At 40.9% G+C, this 21,030-nt stretch overlaps 1 protein-coding gene across 1 annotated transcript; it reads left to right on the plus strand.

Annotated features, from left to right (window-relative positions):
• Nucleotides 1–1,233: 1,233 nt before the first annotated feature.
• On the plus strand, nucleotides 1,234–19,830 carry LOC102946329 (cysteine-rich venom protein-like). The gene is made up of 8 exons (XM_007061716.3): nucleotides 1,234–1,623; nucleotides 6,555–6,616; nucleotides 10,006–10,122; nucleotides 10,609–10,696; nucleotides 11,888–12,033; nucleotides 15,446–15,540; nucleotides 17,425–17,513; nucleotides 19,123–19,830. Exons 2-8 carry the CDS (start codon nucleotides 6,557–6,559, stop codon nucleotides 19,248–19,250), a joined length of 723 nt encoding a protein of 240 aa, XP_007061778.2. The 5' UTR covers nucleotides 1,234–1,623; nucleotides 6,555–6,556; the 3' UTR covers nucleotides 19,251–19,830.
• Nucleotides 19,831–21,030: the final 1,200 nt, after the last annotated feature.

The following is a 21,030-nucleotide window of genomic DNA, read 5'->3' on the forward strand; positions in this document are numbered from 1 at the left end:
AATCCTGCTCCCAGGCAAGCCTTAAAATCTTTCGTGGGCTATCTTACGTGTCAGCATGACCAAGGGAAGAGTTTCCCAGCTCAACTAGTAAAAATGGCATGTCTGTTACCAAGCAGAACAAGTTTCCATTATACTTCTATGCAAGTATAAGCAATATAGCAGCAAAACTAGTCATACCAGCTTACCGCTCTACCCAATAGCACCAGTGTCCTGCCTCCCTGGGAAATAATGGTGAGTCTCTTCCCCTCTCGCCCACTGGTTTTTCATGAAAATTTTTGAACGGTCTAAGTTGTATCCCAATGAGGAATGGAACATTCTTCATATCTCATAAATGTTCACAGGATGGAGAAACTGTTACTGACCCTGCTCCATACTGGGACAGATTCTCATTTACACTAAGGCCCTTTTACTCCACTCTGAATTTAATACTTCCACAGTGATGTGGAGAGGCCCTGGGGTAAACAAGAGTCTGGCCTATTATCTTTCCAATACAAAGACAGTGGCCCAGGTTCTCTCTCATTTAAACCAACTCAGTTATGCCCAGTTACTCCATTAATTAACTAAATTAATTGACACAAGTGTAGATCAGTGGCTTTCAAACATTTTAGGCTGTGTACCCCTTTCCAAATAATGTTGCCTACCATGTGCCCACATCTGGTACAGGCAGAGGCGATGCGTGGGGAGAACATGTGGGGTCATGTGCCTGCCCCCCGAATTTCTGCCTTCCCTTTTGCAACATCTTTTAGAGCTTTTCAAACTGTGGGGCACGTTCCCTGAGGGGGGCGGGGGGCACAGAGGAACATTCAGGGGGGCGAGCAACAATGCGAGTGGCTTGGGCCGGCCCCGTGCGGCAGGGCTCAGGGAGGGAACATCACCTCCACCCCCTAACTCAGCTCACCAGGTCACCCAATCTGTCTGGGTTGGTGGGATGGAACCAAAAATTGTAACTCAAATGAGCTGAGCCTCCCCTGCGAGATTTAAAATTTTTGCTTGCACCCCTCCCCGCCCCCCCCAGACAGGTACTCCCTCCCTGAACCCTGCCCCACAGGGCTGGCCCTAGCCACCTGGCATCATCAGCCTGAGCCACCCCCCATTTTAAAAAACCTCTATACTAAATAAAATGTGTTGTCCACCATTAAAGGATTTTTCGTGTACCCCCTGACAAGAGCTCATGTACCCAAGTTTGAAAGCCACTGGTGTTGATGAATATTAGACCCACTAAGCCTTAGAGATAACTAGATGTGTCAACTCTCTGTAAAGACCCTTTGTGACATGAGATTATTCAGTTTGCTCTAATTGTGAAATTTACTTATAATTAGCAATGTACAAGAAACATAGGTCAGCTGCTTAATTGGAAGCAGAGATTTCTTGGCGCTTTCCAAATACACAATATTAGGAAGTAAAAATCAAATGCAAATAACATCTTTTGGGAAGAGTGTACGACAAACCCAGTGCTCTCCCCAGTTCCAATTTGGGTTTTATTAAATCTGCAGTGACGCTGAGTCACCTTGCCAAAGCAGTAAACAGGTGAGCTATATATTATGCTCCAGTGAAGAAATCCATTCACTTCCACCAACTCTTGAAAGGTGCAGAAGACATTTCCCATCTTCCCAGAAAGGAAAGGTAAGACTTGCATTCCTTTATTTAACATGTGGAGACCTTATTCTGAGGTTTTAAAATATTATCTGCTACAAAGAAGGCTGTTTGAAACATTCAGGCACTCAGAGCAATATAATGCCTTGATTTTTTTCAATGAAATGAGGAAGGGTAAAATATAGGCAAAGGGTTAGCAAAAGTAAGAAGAGAAAATATGGAAAGAATCAAGAAACAATAAAAAGTGTCCTTTACACCATGTGACTAGGCAATAAAACAGCAGTTAAGCAGGCGTATTAAATAATATATACGTTTAAATTCCGGTTCATTGTGTGGGCTGTTGGCTTAGATAAAATTCTCTTCAGGACAGCGATCCTGTCTCCTTACATAGCCGTAAACTACCTTGCACATACAGAAAGCTACCTAAAGAAAAACTGTAGTGTGTATAATTATAAAACAGTTTCACTAGATAATAAATAATGAATGTGGGGTTGCACTTTTGTAAGAAAGAGAGGAAGATAGCCCGCTTTGTATGAATAGTTTAGGCTAGACCGAGTCTTTCCAAGACTCGGTCTTTGGGAGGGGAACAGAAGCACACACAAGAAGATTTCTGCCTGTAATGTTGAAATAATACAGACTGGAGGTATTAAGGCACTGATCCTGCAATGGTGTGTGTGGATTGGCCCCATGATGTCAATGGGACTTTGCACATGCACAGAGCACAGAGCTGGTTGCAGGATCAGGCTCTAAAGTTTAACTCTCAGAGCAAGTAGGTTTACGTCTTCTAACGCAGTGGTTCCCAAACTGTGTAATGTAAGTCCCTGGGGGTATGCGAGACATCTCGGTGGGGGAGGGGGGATGTGGGAGAAATAGCCTAATGGTGGATTTTATTTATTCATTATTTTATTTATTGCATTTTCATAATAGGCCACTCAGATGAAGCTTTAAAACTCACTGGGAGTTTGTTATGTACAATATGGTTAAATAAAAATACTGTTAATTTACTTCAAGATGTACCAATGAGAACACAGATACATAAAGACGCGGACATACGGCGCCTTCCCCTCCAATCACCGTACAGCGTGGGTTCCGTTGCCCAGGAATTGTCCAGTCTAACTGAGCTCAGAACTTAATCAGGGTTTTTTACAGTTGTATGCATTGCACTATAACTATATCTGTACGTAACAACAAAAGGTGGACCACTGGCTAAAGACAGGTAGTGTTAAGAAGAACACACAAAGTATCAGTGATGAGAAGGATAGGAGTACAGTGGCAGCTGATACAGTGAGAAAAGTTTGGGAACCTCTATTCTAAAGCATAAGCATTTGGGTGAAAAGGATGGGGTTTTCAAAACGTCTAAGTAAGTAGGAGTCCCATTGACACAATAGGATTCTGCAGGCATTTTTGTAACTCTCTAGGAATCCAGTAAAAAACTCATAATTATATTGTGTTTTTCTGACAACATTTTAGCGTGCACATTTTTGCCATTTCAGTGGGGGCATTTCTCAGTCCTATTTGCAAATTTAACGATATTCACAATTTCTATGAGTTGGTTATTTTCACCTCAGAACATGCTACAGCATATATTTTCCCAAGTTTTCAATGCCAAAGTCACTTGTATGTGAAAAATGAATTTCTTTCCACTTGGATAAGAGTGCAGTTTGCTCTAAGAGTAGCCCGGTTTCACTTGAAAACAGACACATTTTAGCTTGAAATACTTGTGTACAGCTACAAATTTACCAAAAAATCCTCCTATTGTCTAGTGCAGAATGAAATGCAGGAAAAAAATCATGTTATTAAGAATATTTCTTTAATCTCAAGTACTGGGGCAGTCATGTATAATATTACATTTGGAAATAGTAAGGTAAAGTTATAAGATAACAAATGTGTACTAAACATACCTTAAAGTCAAACAAACACAGCACCAGAAAATGTATTACCAGGAAAGAAAAATTACATATATTAACCCTAAGGATCAGCATTAAACTGTTTAGTGTTCATATATTTTAGAAGTTAGGGCCAGATCCTTAGCTAGTGAAAATGAACATCGTTGCATTGCCAGCTGAGGAACTGGCCCATAATGAATCCATATGCCACAGACATATACAATTATTAGATACTTTTTATGTTCATATCTGTATCTGGGGAGCTGAGATTAAAACCTTGGTTCTAAAATTGCACAAAACACAGGACTAGACCGATTCAGCTAAAGCAGAAACTCTTTTATTGTTAGCAGTAGAAGGTCCCTTATCCTCCATATGAGTCAGCTACTAGAGGACAATGTCACAAGGCAATTATACTACTCGATTGCCAATACCTCGCACCAGAGAAGTCTACAGACAGTACCTTGTCTAAGCCAAGAGGAGTGCAGGCAGACATTAAAATTATGGAAGACATAATGGACCAGTTCCTTACCTGATGCAAATGGGTTTAGTTTCATTGATGCAAACAGAGTTTTAGAGACTGAAGTTGATAGAGCTACAAGTGAGGATATGATCTATTGCTTCCAGCATCATACAAGCAGTCTGGTGAGCAGTGGAGCTGGCTATACCGGTAGGAAAAGTGCAACCTGCTTTTCCCCCATGCTCCCTGTCAACATGCTCTCTTTGCAAGTAGCTCTAGAGACCCACTTCTTCTAGTCTGAAAGAGACTAGGACTTTTCAGCTTGGAAAAGAGGAGACTAAGGGGGGGATATGATAGAGGTCTATAAAATCATGAGTGGTGTAGAGAAAGTGAATAAGGAAAAGTTATTTACTTGTTCCCATAATATAAGAACTAGGAGCCACCAAATGAAATTAACGGGCAGCAGGTTTAAACCAAATAAAAGGAAGTTCTTCTTCACACAGCACACAGTCTACCTGTGGAACTCCTTGCCTGAGGAGGTTGTGAAGGCTAGGACTATAACAGGTTTTAAAAGAGAACTAGATAAATTCATGCAGGTTAAGTCCATTAATGGTTATTAGCCAGGATGGGTAAGGAATGGTGTCCCTAGCCTCTGTTTGTCAAAGGGTGGAGATGGATGGCAGGAGAAAGATCTCTTAATTATTACTTGTTAGGTTCACTCCCTCTGGGGCACATGGTATTGGCTACTGTCGGCAGACAGGATACTGGGCTAGATGGACCTTTGGTCTGACCCAGTATGGCCATTCTTATGTTCTTATGCATATGAAAAGGTCTGCTAACCCCATTGTCATTTTACCAAGAATACATTAAACCACAACCATCAACCTCCCTCTAAACCAAATATAAAATTAAACTAATAATAAATCAACCTGGCATCATACACTTAAGCCTACTTAGACTGCGGCTTGGACACAGGACCAATGAAAGTGAATTCCAGCCCAGCCACTAGCACAAGCCAGTTAAACCATAGGTACTTTGAGCCAAAGCCTCCAAGCTGATCCTAACGACAATGACAGGGAGCAAAGATCCCCAGAGATAAATTGGGTCCTGGGCCTTACAGGGATTTGAAAATACTCCTGAACACTTTTTGAACTGCACCCAGAATCAGACAGAAATGCAAAGTAAGGATTCAAGCACACCTCTCACATGCTAAGAGTCCTGTCCAGTGCAAGTAGTGGGCAGCTGCATTCTGCACTGGACACGACTCCTAGGTGGACCTCAAGGGCAGCCCTGCATCCCAACAGGTCATCATTGAGTGAAAACCATTGCTGTGTTCCATTCACACAATTATGCTATGAGCAAACCTTCTATAACAAAAGTCCTGAAACAACTCATCTTTCCTGGGACACAATCTCTGGCCCAGCTCTTGATCCATAGCAATATTCCAGTGCTGGTCCTTAACCACCTACCCTTTGAACATGAACACAGCGGACACATCAATGCCCTCTCAGTTATTCAGATAGATTGTGACTAGGACCATGCATTTGCCCTGGAGAGAAGGAATCCCCCCGTAGCATTCTCACAAGGGCTACTCAAAGGTTGGGTAGGTGTAGGGGGAGTTACTTACCCACTTACTTCCTCCCCAGAACAGGTGGAAGGGGAATGAACAGAGACTTAGCTCCTGCCCTTACTCACTGGCCAGAGTCATGAGGAAAGCAGTGCGAGCTGGAGGTAGAAGTTTACATTGGTGCTATAGACCAGCAATAAATTACTATCCTGAGGAGTAAGGAGACAGCAAGGGAGGAATTGAGGCAGAGAAGGATGTCTCCTAAGGATACTTCTGGGAGCTCATGCACCACGCATTGCTCAGGGTTATTTCTAAAATTACCATCTAGCCCTAAATCTTACCTTCCTTCCATACAGATGGCCACCTCCCTGTTTCAATTGTAAACAAGGGGCATTGGTTTGAACAAAACTTAAGGGGCTAAATTCAAATTAGGTTTGCACTGACTTCTTCTGCTGTAACCTCAGGTGCATATCCCCAGCAGTAGAAAGTCTGCTGGGAGGCAGCTATGGTACCATGTCTTCAGCATCCCCTCCACAATGGGATGGACAGTATGGGCAAGTGCAATCCAGTAAGTGGCCAGGAAGGGAGTATTGCAAAGCTGTGTGGTGCACATGCTAATTCAGTGCATCCCCTCTGTAGTCTCCACAGGGAAGATTCCTATGGAGCTCTGGCTAGAAACTAAACCTGTCCCCACATAATGAAAGCCCCAAGACAGGTTGGCAGCAGTAATAATATCTCCCCTTCTTCCCTGCAGGGAAATTGAGGACATCCTTAACTTAGTAGAAAGGAAAACCCTCTAGTGGAGGAGCATGTACTGTGAGAAAACCATGGGTTGCTGGTTGGCTCATAGTGCTGTCAGAAGTAAAAGAGAGAGAAAGAAAGGAGGATTTTTCTCTCTAGTATAAAGACTTGGTGACAAAGCCACCAACTTCTTGATTGAGAAAAACGCTAGACGTATACAGCACACGGCAGCACACTTCTATAATGTATTTAAATAAACAGAAGCTATAGACAGGAAAGAGAACTAAGCAGGTTGTTCTTCCCTTTTCAGAGATGATTCTGCTGGCTGCATTCCTCGGCCTGGCTGCTGTGCTGCAGCCATCCAGCGGACAGGTAGGACGAGAGCTGGGTGGGAAACATTTTTCCAACCCCATGAATATTCTGAGATTTCTGAATCACCATGGAAAGTAAAAATGTCAAATATTTTTGCAAACTGACGAAGAAAAAAAACCATTTGTACGTCATTTGAAATGTTCCACTTCAGTCATTTCAAAGCATTTCATGTTGATTTTGACCCTTTTGGGGAGAAATGGGGGGTGAAATTTTAAACCCTGTTAAGTCCCTAAAGCAACACAAGCACTTAAATCAGCTTAAGTCCTTAAAATGACATAAGTGTTCAAGGCAAACTAAAGCAGTGGCTCTCAACCTTTCCAAACTACTGTACCACTTTCAGGAGTCTGATTTGTGTTGAGTACCCCCAAGTTTCACCTTGCTTAAAATCTACTTGCTTACAAAACCAGACATAAAAATACAAAAGTGTCACACACTTTGTTACTGACAACTTGCTTATGTTCTCTTTTTTTACCATATAATGATAAAATAAATCATTTGGAATATAAATATTGTACTTACATTTCAGTGCACAGGATATAGAGCAGTATAAACAAGTCATTGTATGAAATTTTAGTTTGTACTGACTTTGCAAGTGCGTTTTATGTAGCCTGTTGTAAAACTAGGAAAATATCTAGATGAGCTGATGTACCCCCTGGAAAACATCTGCATGCCCTCAGGGGTACACATACCCCTGGTTGAGAACCACTGAACTAAAGGACAGATCCTGAAAATACTTTCCCAATTAACTTTACTCACATGAGTAGTCCTCTCAATAGCAATAGGATTACTCATGTCAGTAAAGTCAGACACATGAAGAAGCAATCATAGAATCAGGGCCTAAGACCCTGAGGCTGAGTAAGGTTTACAAATGAAAAGTGAAATGACACACACATGCAGTAATACTGACTGAGCTTAGATAGTCATAACTGGGAAAACAGAGGGTTACAATGAAAACTGTTTTGTAACCTTAGGTATAACATTCATGATCATGAAGAAATTCTATAGTATACTGAAGAATTCAAACATTTCATGGTATTTTCATGGATGTGAAAGGAGTAAGAATTTCAAAGTGCCAAAAGTTTCAGCAAAAATTTCCAAAGAGATGCTTAACAGTCACATAGCTTCATACAACAATCTCTTTGCGATATATCTGTGCAGTGCTGAGCACAATGGGATCCTCGACCTAGGAGCAACCATGATGTAAATAGTAGAGTTGTCAAGCGATTAAAAAAATTAATCACGATTAATCATGCTGTCAAACAATAATAGAATACTATTTATTTAAATGTTTTTGGATGTTTTCTACATTTTCAAATATATTGATTTTAATTACAACACAGAATACAAAGTGTACAGTGCTCACTTTATATTTATTTTTGATTACAAGTATATGCATTGTAAAAAAATAAAAGAAACAGTATTTTTCAATTCATCTAATACAAGTACTGTAGTGCAATCTCTTTATCATGGAAGTTGAACTTACAAATGTAGAATTATGTACAAAAAAACCCTGTAGTTGAAAATAAAATAATGTAAAATTTTAGAGCCTGCAAATCCACTCAGTCCTACTTCTTGTTCAGCCAATCGCACAGACAAACAAGTTTGTTTACATTTGAAGGAGATAATGCTGCCTGCTTCTTGTTTACAATGTCACCTGAAAATGAGAACAGGCATTCTAATGGCAGTGTTGTAGCCAGCGTTGCAAGATATTTTATGCCAGATGCACTAAAGATTCAAATGTCCCTTTATGCTTCAACCACCATTCCAGAGGACATGCGTCCATGCTGATGACGGGTTCTGCTCGATAACAATCCAAAGCAGTGCGGACTGACGCGTTCATTTTCATTATCTGAGTCACATGCCACCAGCAGAAGGTTGATTTTCTTTTTTGGTGGTTCAGGTTCCGTAGTTTCACATCGGAGTGCTGCTCTTTTAAGACTTCTGAAAGCATGCTCCAAACTTTGTCCCTCTCACATTTTGGCACTTCAGATTCTTAAACCTTGGCGAGTGCTGTAGCTATCTTTAGAAATCTCAGATTGGTACCTTCTTTGCATTTTGTCAAATCTGCAGTGAAAGTGTTCTTAAAATGAACAACATGTGCTGGGTCATCATCCGAGACTGCTTTAACATGCAATATATGGCAGAATGAGGGTAAAACAGAGCAGGGCATACAATTCTCCCCCAAGGAGTTCAGTCACAAATTTAATTAACGCGTTATTTTTTTAATGAGTGTCATCAGCAAGGAAGCATGTCCTCTGGAACGGTGGCTGAAGCATGAAGAGGCATACAAATGTTTAGCATATCTGGCACCTAAATACCTTGCAATGCCGACTACAAAAGTGCCATGCAAACACCTGTTCTCACTTTCTGGTGACATTGTAACTAAGAAGAGGGCATCATTATCTTCTGTAAATGTAAACAAACTTGTTTGTCTGCGCGATTGGCTGAACAAGAAGTAGGACTGAGTGGACTTGTAGGCGCTAAAGTTTTACATTGTTTTGTTTTTGAGTGCAATTATGTAACAAAAAATCTACATTTGTAAATTGCACTTTCATGGCAAAGAGATTACACTATAGTACTTGCAAAAAGAAAAGGAGTACTTGTGGCACCTTAGAGACTAACCAATTTATTTGAGCATGAGCTTTCGTGAGCTACAGCTCACTTCATCGGATGCACTATAGTACTTGTATGAGGTGAATTGAAAAATACTATTTCTTTTATTTATCCTTTTTCAGTGCAAATATTTGTAATAAAAAATAATACACACTTTGTATTCTGTGTTGTAATTGAAATCAATGTATATGAAAATGTAGAAAAACATTTAAAATATTTAATAAATTTCAATTGGTATTCTATTAACAGTGTGATGAAAATTGTGATTATTCACGATTAATTTTTGTAATTGCGATTAATTTTTCATAGTTAATCACGTGAGTTAACTGTGATTAATCGACAGCCCTAGTAAATAAATAAATAAATAATAATACATTCAGTGGAGTTGTTCCTGCCTTTAACAGTACTGTATTTGGCCCAATATATTTCAAAGAATTTGGCAGGCTAAAAATTCTAAGATTAGATAACACTATCAGTTTCTGATTGCTAAATTGTGTTCACTGGGCCCACACATGAAGTAAGGTGCTACATAGCATAGAATAAAAATATTAGAATCTGACCTATAATTAATTAATGATTGATTGACAGATTCATTCTGATGAAATTAAGTGTATAAACATAATTACAGGTTTCAGAGTAGCATAACTAAGGGGTTAGGATTAGGGTTAGTTCATGAAATATTTGAAAGACACATTAATTGGAATTGATTCCTAGGTTTACATATAAAATATTTTAGACAAATACAAGAAAAACTATTGTACATTCCTCTAATTTAGACTCCAGATTTAGCTTCTTTGTCAACTGACAACGCAAGTCAACAAAATGAGATTGCTGACAAGCACAATGCCTTAAGGAGAGGGGTGATGCCAACCGCTAGCAACATGCTGAGGATGGTAAGATGCATTCTGCAAAGCAATCTATAATGCATACAGACCCTATCAATGTTACTAGAGAATTTGGAAGGGCACAGCATTTCACCTGGCAGAAAACATGCCATTTGAATTCTTTCCCCTATAAAATGTTAGTGAACATAGGAGTTATCAGGGGAAGGGAGCAGGTTGGATATGACAACTCTTGCTGCTCATGAACAATAATGTCTCCTTTTTGAAGTGAAGGGAAAAACCACTAGGTCTGGTCTCCCATGTTGCCCTGTCATGTATTCTCCATCTAGCTAACCACCGTGATATCTAGCCTCCTCCTAAGGTGTGCAGCTACTGAGCTGCTCCTCATTTTACTGCCCAAATGAAAAAGAAGGAATTGTCAAGAAAATTTTAAACACTGAAAATGCAATTTCCAAGTGTATGTTCTCTTCTATGTTCTGCATTACGAAGTACTAAGCGGTGCACATCTGAACACCTAATGTTTCTCATTTCATTAAGGAATGGAGTCCTGCAGCTGCAGAGAATGCCAAAAGTTGGGCAAATGAATGTACTTTATCCCACAGTCCCGAAAACAGAAGGACAACTAGTAAGTAAAGTGTCACTTTTAAATGAACAATGCTTCATTCAACCCATTATACAAACAGTTTGCAGATAATGTAACCCCATTCATATTTAAGTGGTATTAATATTTTGCTGAATGAATAACATTTATAACACTGGACTGTATGGATTCATGTATTCTGCAATAGGACTGCATGATATTCAGACATAAGCAAAAGTTTTTTGAATATTGACTATATTTCAACATTAAAGAAATAATGAAAAATTTCCAAGAAATTTCACGATTTTTAACTTTTGAAGAAAAATTGGGAAAAAATTTCAATTTTTTTTTTTAAGATTTATCTCCTTCCAATCCCCCTCCTCCCATTCTTTATCCCTAAACAGCTCTAATAATATGAAAAGTTCTTGGTGTGAAGGTAAATCCCTTTTAATTGAGGTCACTTGCATTTGTTCACAGAGTGATGAACAAGGGTATTGTTAATTTGAGTTTATGATTGATTCAAGACTGGATCCAAAGCAACACCCTGGACATGAACACTCCTGACACGTGAGAAAGTTAGTATCCAGATCCAAATTTAGGCTTTGATTCTGATCTACGTTGCACTAGTTTTACGCTGGTGTAATTCCACTGACATCTATGGAGTTACTCTTGATTTAAGAATCTTTGCAAGAAAACCTAGTCTCCCAATATTTTCATACCAAACACCAGGATGGATTAATAGTAGATCCTTAAAATCGGGACATAGTTTATAGAGCAAACCAGAAGGCTGGGCCAATATGTGACTATTCAGGATGCATTAGACAAGGAACCAGGGGGCAATGTCAATAAGTTTATTTGTGCTGGCAGCAATGTCTGTCCAGAGTGGGTGAATCTCAGAGTTTTAGGGATACATTGGCATTTTGGTAGATCTGGGCTCTGCTGACTTATCATTGCCATGAAAGTTCAGATAAACATCTGAATCTTTGAACACTTATGAGAACCAAAGGTAACCTCTGAACCATTGGAATTTATGCAACACTATTCACTCATGACCTGAAGAGTGACAGAGGGTAGGGCTGTAAAGTGTGGGTATTCAGGAAATTAAATAGATTCTTCCCACCAGGCTCTCCTAGAAATTCCTGAATCTTCTATTGGTTCTCCCCACATGCTGAAGCTCTTGTATCTTCTTAAGCCCCTTTCATCAGCTTTTGTAAACAGTTTCCTTTCCATTTTCAGCAGTTGGCTGTGGCGAAAATCTCTACATGTCAACTGCACCCAATTCCTGGTCAGATGCAATTCAAGCCTGGTACAGTGAGGTGGAAAATTTCATGTATGGCATTGGGCCAACCACACCAGGTGCAGTCATTGGCCATTATACTCAGGTAGGGACAATAGCACCACTTGTCATATTCATGTTTTAAATGATACATGCTTGGCTAAATGATTAACAGGCGAAGGAGAAATAACAGCCTCAATATATTTAAAGGGAATAAACACCATGAAGGATAAGAATTATTCCAACAGAGCAAAAGTAATGGGACAAAAAACAAAATAAACAATGGAAACTGTAGACTAAATATTATGACCAATTTCCTCACAGTGAGGTCTCAGAGTGGTAGCCATGTTAGTCTGTATCAGCAAAAAGAATGAGGAGTACTTGTGGCACCTTAGAGACTAACAAATGTATTTGAGCATAAGCTTTCATGGACTAAAACCCACTTCATTGGATGCATGCAGTGGAAAATACAGTAGGAAGATATATATATACACAGAGAACATTAAAAAATGGATGTTGCCATACACACTATAATGAGAGTGATCAATTAAGGTGAGCCATTATCAGCAGGAGAAAAAAACCTTTTGTAGTGATAATCAAGATGCCCATTTCCAACAGTTGACAAGAAGGTAAGAGTAATGGGAGCGGGGGAGAGAGGAAATAAGCATGGGGAAATAGTTTTACTTTGTGTAATGACCCATCCACTCCCAGTCTTTATTCAAGCCTAATTTAATGATGTCCAGTTTGCAAATTAATTCCAATTCAGCAGTCTCTCGGAGTCTGGTTTTGAAGTTTTTTTTATTGTAATATTGCGACTTTTAGGTCTGTAATCGAGTGACCAGGGAGACTGAAGTGTTCTCCAACTGGTTTTTGAATGTTATAATTCTTGACGTCTGATTTGTGTCCATTTATTCTTTTACGTAGAGACTGTCCGGTTTGGCCAATGTACATGGCAGAGGGGCATTGCTGGCACATGATGACATATATCACATTGGTAGATGTGCAGGTGAACGAGCCTCTGATAGTGTGGCTGATGTGATTAGGTCCTATGATGGTGTCCCCTGAATAGATATGTGGACACAGTTGGCAATGGGCTTTCTGCAAGGATAGGTTCCCTGGGTTAGTGGTTCTGTTGTGTGGTGTGTGGTTGCTGGTGAGTATTTGCTTCAGGTTGGGGGGCTGTCTGTAAGCAAGGACTGGCCTGTCTCCCAAGATCTGTGAGAGTGAGGGATCATCCTTCAGGATAGGTTGTAGATCCTTGATGATGCTCTGGAGAGGTTTTAGTTGGGGGCTGAAGGTGACAGCTAGTGGCTTTCTGTTACTTTCTTTGTTGGTCCTGTCCTGTAGTAGGTGACTTCTGGGTACTCTTCTTGCTCTGTCAATCTGTTTCTTCACTTCAGCAGGTGCATATTATAGTTGTAAGAACGCTTGATAGAGATCTTATAGGTGTTTGTCTCTCTCTGAGGGGTTGGAGCAAATGAGGTTTTATCTTAGAGCTTGGCTGTATACAATGGATCATGTGGTGTGGTCTGAATGAAAGCTGGAGGCATGAGGTAAGTATAGCGGTCAGTAGGTTTCCGGTATACGGTAGTGTTTATGTGACCATCACTTATTAGCACTGTAGTGTCCAGGAAGTGGATCTCTTGTGTGGACTGGTCCAGGCTGAGGTTGACGGTGGGATGGAAATTGTTGAAATCATGGTAGAATTCCTCAAGGGCTTCTTTTCCATGGGTCCAGATGATGAAGATGTCATCAATGTAGCGCAAGTAGAGTAGCAGCATTAGGGGACGAGAGCTGAGGAAGCATTGTTCTAAGTCAGCCATAAAAATGTTGGCATACTGTGGGGCCATGCGGGTACCCACACACCACACAACAAAAACACTAATCCAGGAACCTATCCTTGCAACAAAGCCCGTTGCCAATTCTGTCCACATATCTATTCAGGAGACATCATCATAGGACCTAATCACATCAGCCACACTATCAGAGGCTCGTTCACCTGCACATCTACCAATGTGATATATGTCATCATGTGCCAGCAATGCCCCTCTGCCATGTACATTGGCCACACCGGACAGTCTCTACGTAAAAGAATAAATGGACACAAATCAGACGTCAAGAATTATAACATTCAAAAACCAGTTGGAGAACACTTCAATCTCCCTGGTCACTCGATTACAGACCTAAAAGTCGCAATATTACAACAAAAAAACTTCAAAACCAAACTCCAATGAGAGACTGCTGAATTGGAATTAATTTGCAAACTGGACATCATTAAATTAGGCTTGAATAAAGACTGGGAGTGGATGGGTCATTACACAAAGTAAAACTATTTCCCCATGCTTATTTCCTCTCTCCTCCGCCCCCATTACTCTTACCTTCTTTTCAACTGTTGGAAATGGGCATCTTGATTATCACGACAAAAGGTTTTTTTCCTCCTGCTGATAATAACTCACCTTAATTGATCGCTCTCATTATAGTGTGTATGGCAACATCCATTTTTTAATGTTCTCTGTGTATATATATATCTTCCTACTGTATTTTCCACTGCATGCATCCAATGAAGTGGGTTTCAGTCCATGAAAGCTTATGCTCAAATACATTTGTTAGTCTCTAAGGTGCCACAAGTACTCCTCATTCTTTTTACAGTGAGGTCTGTTAGACCACGGGATGTGGTGGAAACCATATGGCTTTGCATAATTTAAAACTAGGCTAGACCAAGCTCCCTAAGTTGTAGGGAACCATACCACATTGACAGACAGAGACACTAGATAACCTACTAGATTTTTTTTCTTGTGGGAGTAATGTTGTTCTTGCTCTTGTTGTTCAGGCCCTAAACTATCATCATCTTCCCTTAGCCTTCCTTCACTATGTTCTTCAGACACATACACACACACTCATTCACATGCACTAGTTATAAACTAATCAAGCTAATTCCCCTACAGGCTAGGAAAGAAGAAAGTCTAAAAGAGACTTAATTTGTATTTTTAAATATTTGGGAGGCATTTGGTTATTACTGGAATGGCGGCGAGATATCTAGAGAGATAAACATCTGTAGGTTGATTTACAAATGCTCTATACAATTGTACTGTCTTAGATTTAATTACCAGAAGCCGCCATTATGACTACCTAGTCTCACCAGTTGCGTGAGATAATTGATAATTGTATCTTCTGATTCCTGCCTCTTGCCCAACAATTTGTAGTTGAACCAGTGTATATGTTTGTATGTATATGTCTTGATTTAAAAACTCCAGGTGACTGAGAATCTACCATGTTGCTTGGGTTTCATCCCCATTACATCCTAGATGGTTTTCTATGAAGGGTGAATAAGACAATATGAAAACTACATAGTGTTTCTGTTTCCTTTCCTACAAGATGTAACATTCTGCCACACTGTGTAATAAGATAATATGCCCAAATTTCAACTTCATAGGAAAATGTTTTTAAATTTATATTTTATTATATTAAAAATATAAAGCCCTTCATATTCACTCATTTATTTACTCTTCTCTCTCCAGGTGGTTTGGTACAAGTCTTACCAGATTGGATGTGCAATTGCCTTTTGTCCTCAGAGGTTTTACAAATACTATTACGTTTGCCATTACTGCCCTGCGTATGTATTAACTATGGATTTCACTGATTATTGGAATTCCTTGGTGCTTTAATTCATCAAAATGATCCAAGGAGCTGTCGGCTACATTGCAGAATGCAGCATATTTTTCAAAGTGGGCTTATGGTTGGAAGGGCAATTCAGTAATAATGGTATGCAGAAGCATACATGCAAATTACATTCGGAAATAAAACAACCCATAACCCCCACCCCCCACCCCCAATAATTGCCCTGTGAGGTCTGCTCTGCTTAAAAATCTAAGCATTTTTTCTTAACAGCCGGGTAAGTGAAAAAGAAGATGCTTGTATTTCTAACTAATAGGGGCCTGCAAGAAACTTTCCCTAGAACATGTTATCTATTAACTGCCTCCTGCAGGGTTTATTGCACCTTCCTTTGAAGTAGCTGCGCTGGTCATTGTGAGCCCTCTACTCAGGATGCCACATAAGCACTTGCAAGTATCGTAAGCAATCTATCATTAATATGGCTGTGAGACTGTCACAGAAGTCACGGATTCCATGACTTTCCGTGACCTCCGTGACTTCTGCAGCAACTGGTGCTGGCTCAGTCCCTGGGCCAGCAGCAGCAGTTTGGGTGTGTGGGAGGGGGCTCAGGGCCAGAGGCAGGGGGTTGGTAGGTGTGGGGGGACGCTTACCTCAGGGTGAAGGGCTCCCCAGCTCCCACTGGCATGGGCATGGCCCTGCAGCTCCTAGGCGGCAAAGGGGCCAGGGGAGGCTCCGTGCTGCACACTGCCCGCCCCCGCAGGCCCTGCCCCGGCAGCTCCAATTGGCTGTGGTTCCCAGCCAATGGGCGCTGCGGCAGCTGGTGCTTGTGGTGGGAGCAGCATGCTGAGCCCCCTGGCCCCTCCGCCGTCTAGGCACTGCAGGGACATGGAGCGGGTAGGGAGCCCCGCCCCTTGCCAACTCCGTCAACCCTCCCCTGCCCACCATCATCAGGGGTCCTGGGCTATGGTGCCCACCACCAGCAGGGTCCCGGACCGCCTCCCTCAGCACCCACAGTGCCCCCAGACCACCCGCCCCCCACCCAAGAGCACCCATGGCCCCCCACCCAAGTTTTAGTCACTGGTATTTTTAGTAAAAGTCGTGGACAGGTCATGGGCCATGAATTTTTGTTTACTGCCCATGACCAGTCCATGACTTTTACTAAAAATACCTGTGACTAAACGTAGCCTTAATAAAGACAATGGGGTAAGATTTTCAAAGCAGTGCAGGGGATTTGGCCATACGCTTTTGATTCATTTTAATATTTACATTTTGACATTTGAAATTATTGTTTGACACATACCAGACTAAGGGTGTATCTACACTGCAGCCCGGGATGTGATTGCAGCTCATGTAGATGCGTCTGTGCTTGTTTTATTCTCACTAGCTTGCAAAATATAGCAGTGAGTGCGTGGTAGAGCAGACATCAGCCCATGCTGTATAAGCCTGCCTGACCCGCTGGGCACATTCTCGGTCTAGTCCAGGGGTTCTCAAACTGGGGGTCGGGGTCGCGGGGTTATTACATGGGCGGTTGCGAGCTGTCAGCCTCCATCCCAAACCCCGCTTTGCCTCCAGCATTTATAATGGTGTTGAATATATTAAAAAGTGTTTTTAATTTATAAGGGGCTTGTTCTGTGAAAGGGGTCACCAGTACAAAAGTTTGAGAACCACTAGTCTAGTCTGTGCTGAAGCCTGCCCCATGGCATCTTTGCTCTTTAAGGATTGCAGTTAGATTAGAACTAGTGCAGGAATGACTACACAACCAGCAAATCACACACACACACACACACACACACCCGACTGCAGTGTAAATGTCCCCTGAGTGTAAATGAATATGTGTGTTGAAGACTGGCTTTACATTTTATTCTGTTTAATTTTATCATTTCAGGGGGAATTACAGAAATGTAATAAGCACACCTTACAAATCAGGGCCAGTGTGTGGAGATTGCCCTAATGCTTGTGACAATGGACTATGCAGTAAGTTTTAGCAGTTTGAAGTATTGCAGTGGCAAAGTTTTCACTTACTAAAACAATGTTTAATTCCCTTGGCGGGAAGGCTTTGGGAAATTATCAACTCAAAAATCTTGCTTACAGAACGTGACTGCGAGGCCCTTACACACACTCATTGCTAACCATGTTATATTTAAAAATGAGCATGCGTAGGGGCTCATGTAAGGGCTTCTGAGAGGGGATTGTTATCCTGTCAGGGGACTGTCATAATGTTATCATGTCCCCATCAGAAGAGAAGACTGAGGAGGACATGATAACATTCTTCGGATCTGTCAAATTTCATTATAAAGGAGATGGTGATCAATTGTTCTGCACGTCCCCCCTGGGTAGGACAAGAAGTAATCGGTTCAGTTTATAGTCAGGGAGATTTATGTTAGATATTAGGAAAATCTTTCTAACTATAAAGATAGTTAAGCACGGGAACATGTTACTAAGGAAAATGTGGAATCCCCGTCATTGGAAATTTATTTTTTTAAGAACAGGCTAGGTAAGTATGTCAGGAATGGTCTAGGAATACTTAATGCTGCCTCAGCATGGGGGCAGATGACTCTCAAGGTCCCTTCCAGCCCTACATTTCTATGATTCTGTACTGAATAGGACTTTGCAATTATTCGTATTTATTATTTGCTTTGTGATAGTGCTTACAAGCCGCTATCATGGGCCAGGACCCAGTTGTGCTAGGCACCACATAAGTATATAATAAATTCTATTGAAATCAATGAGAGAGCTTGTGGAGTAAGTTTATATGTAGAGATTTCATATAGAGAAATATAGCTATTCATATGCTGCTTAATATGAGCCAGGAGATCATCAAGTTCCCTACCTTGGCCCCCCAAAAAAGAAAAAGAAACTTGTGACAATGTTAAAAATATTTAACACCTACAATGGTAGCCTGTCAGGGCCTTTTACTAACGACCAAAGTCATGTGTATTTGTACACTAAGAACTGCAGAGTATATAGAAAAACCTGCAATGGATTTTGCTGTTGTAACTTCCGAGAGCCACATATGGACAGATGGTAGAACTCCTGGAAGTACTGCCCCTGAGGCAGGCACAATGCTTCTGGGAGTAAAGGAACAGTATGGCTGCTCTCCAAGTGAGATTGTGCCAAGCCCCTGAGCAAAGCTACAAGAGAAGTAGGGCAGTTCTGTACGACTTCTTCCTCCTGGACTACCAGGCAGATATAATGATACATTTCGCAGAATACACTAGGTTTGCAAATCTGGATAGCTCATTCTTGGGACAAAACTCTTATGGGAAATAGAAGGAGAGAGAACTGGTCTAGTCTTATTAAAATTTGACTGACCTCCAAACCTGACTTGTCTGTCTTGTAATTGAACTGTAAAAAGCTGTATTAAAACAAAGTATTGCTCCACCTGATAAATTGCCTTAAACTAAATGAACAATTTTTCTGTTAGACTTCAGTTTTATTTGTTCCCCGATAAAATTGTAGAACAGAAAAAAAAATACAGTGAAAAATGCTTATTGAGTCAAAATATGCTTTAAAGGAAACAGTTCAGGGCTTTTTTTCTCCTCCTCTTGTTAATACCTAATCTCATGCTCTGTTTCATTTTCAGCCAATCCTTGTAAGTATGTGGACATTTACGCAAACTGTCCTGATTTAAAAGTGTTCCCTGGATGTACAAACCCCATGATCAAGGCAAGATGTCCTGCTTCCTGCCGTTGCACCACTGAAATAAAATAACAGCCTCAGATTCCTCCCTTCATGGAAATTCTTCTTTTTAATGACAGCACCATTTAGAAAATCTGGGTGCCATCTTGCAGCCCTTATATATGAAATCCTACTGACTCACCTGCGTAATGGCTGTAGGATCTGACCTTTCATCTCATGTTTTTTCCGGCTTTAATTCTTTGTTTTAAAATGTTGTAGATTTTTCTTCCTTGCCTGAAATTCTGCATTGTACATGCTAGACTTGTACAACGTTGAATGACTGAGATTTCGTCTCCATCAATACCAACTTCATCCTTCACAAAATACCATCTAAAGGTCACTTCCTGTCAAGATATACTTGTGGTGTCCTTATTCTGAAAATAATCCCATTGATACAATGGGCCAGACTTCTCCGTCATCATTCATGTTGAGAGTCACCTTACTGCACAATCAATGGGATCAGTGAGTCTATTCTTGAAAGTCATTATCACACAAGGAAGGATTATGAGAGAGGGAAATGTTCTCCTAATAACAAATAGAGAGCTGTCACCTGAATTACTTTCAAATCATTTGTCATTTCTGTGTTACTCATTAAATTACTCATTCAATACTGCACAACTTGTTTTGGCTTTTATTACTTTTGTTTCATGTAAAATACTGTTTAGCCAACTTCCATGGGTGTAAGTCTTTATCACAGTTCTTTGTCCGTATAGCTTTGATGCTGCAAGCACTGTTTGACTGATATGCCCGGAAACACTGCAGAAGATCTATAACACTCACCTATATTTTGAAGGGGTGACATTTTTCTAGTAGAAATAGACAAAGAATGTAGAGATGAGAGGAGTAATTTTAGTTAAAGTAACAACAAAAAAGTTCTGAGGCTCGCAAATAAAGGGCCAAGTGGAATGAGTAAAGACTTTTCATGTAAGGAGGTGGAATTTCACTAAGAATGAATTTGGCTGCAGAAGGTTCCCAGAGGTGGAGGTGGGTCTGATGATCTCCCCCCAGAGCAGCTGTGCAGGGGATGAACAAGTTCTGTCCCTCTCCAGCCCAGCTGTAGCTAGGCAGCCCCTGGCTGGGCACTCCTAGCAGCAGGGAGAAATTGGATTTCATGGGGAGGGCCTTATTTCATGGTCTGTGATGCGTTTTTCATAGCCATGAAATTGGTAGGGCCCTAGTTATAATTAATACATTTTGGAAGGGATATTAAACCTTGTGCTTCAGGGCTAAGCTAAATTTGAACTATTTGAGATGAGGAATAGATCCAATGTGGGGCAAGGGGGTGAAGAGTTATCCCACCTCTGCCTACTGCAGGGTTCTTACACCTTCTTCTGAAGTAGCTGGTACTGGACACTGTCAGAGACAGAATACTGGATTAGATGGACCCCTGGTCTGATCCAGTTTGGCACTTCCTAGATTACCTGTGAATAACAGACATCAACCCAGTGCACAAGTGACACTATATATGGAATGTGACTTCCTCCCTAAAACTTTATGTTGGCTTGTTGGCAACTCTCAAAATACTACCTCCTCTGCTTGGTCACAGGGCGTCATCCAAAGTCCTCTGAAGCCAATGGAATTAACTTACCAGTGAATTTCTGTTTTGCAAGTTTGCGGGGGACTGGAGGAAGAGAGGGGCAACATCCGTTCAGGCATTTTATAATATAAAACTCTTCCTGGAACTAAGTGTTCAACCATATTTTACCCACACTTCACTACAAAATAATTTTGAATTCTTTGCCTGGGCAAGCGGTCTGCAAAGGGTTAACAAACCTGTCTGCATCGCCCTCCTTGCTCTCTTTCTCCTATCAAT

The sequence above is a fragment of the Chelonia mydas genome, chromosome 3, assembly GCF_015237465.2.
Source record: "Chelonia mydas isolate rCheMyd1 chromosome 3, rCheMyd1.pri.v2, whole genome shotgun sequence".
In the NCBI taxonomy this organism is placed as follows: Eukaryota; Metazoa; Chordata; order Testudines; family Cheloniidae; genus Chelonia; species Chelonia mydas.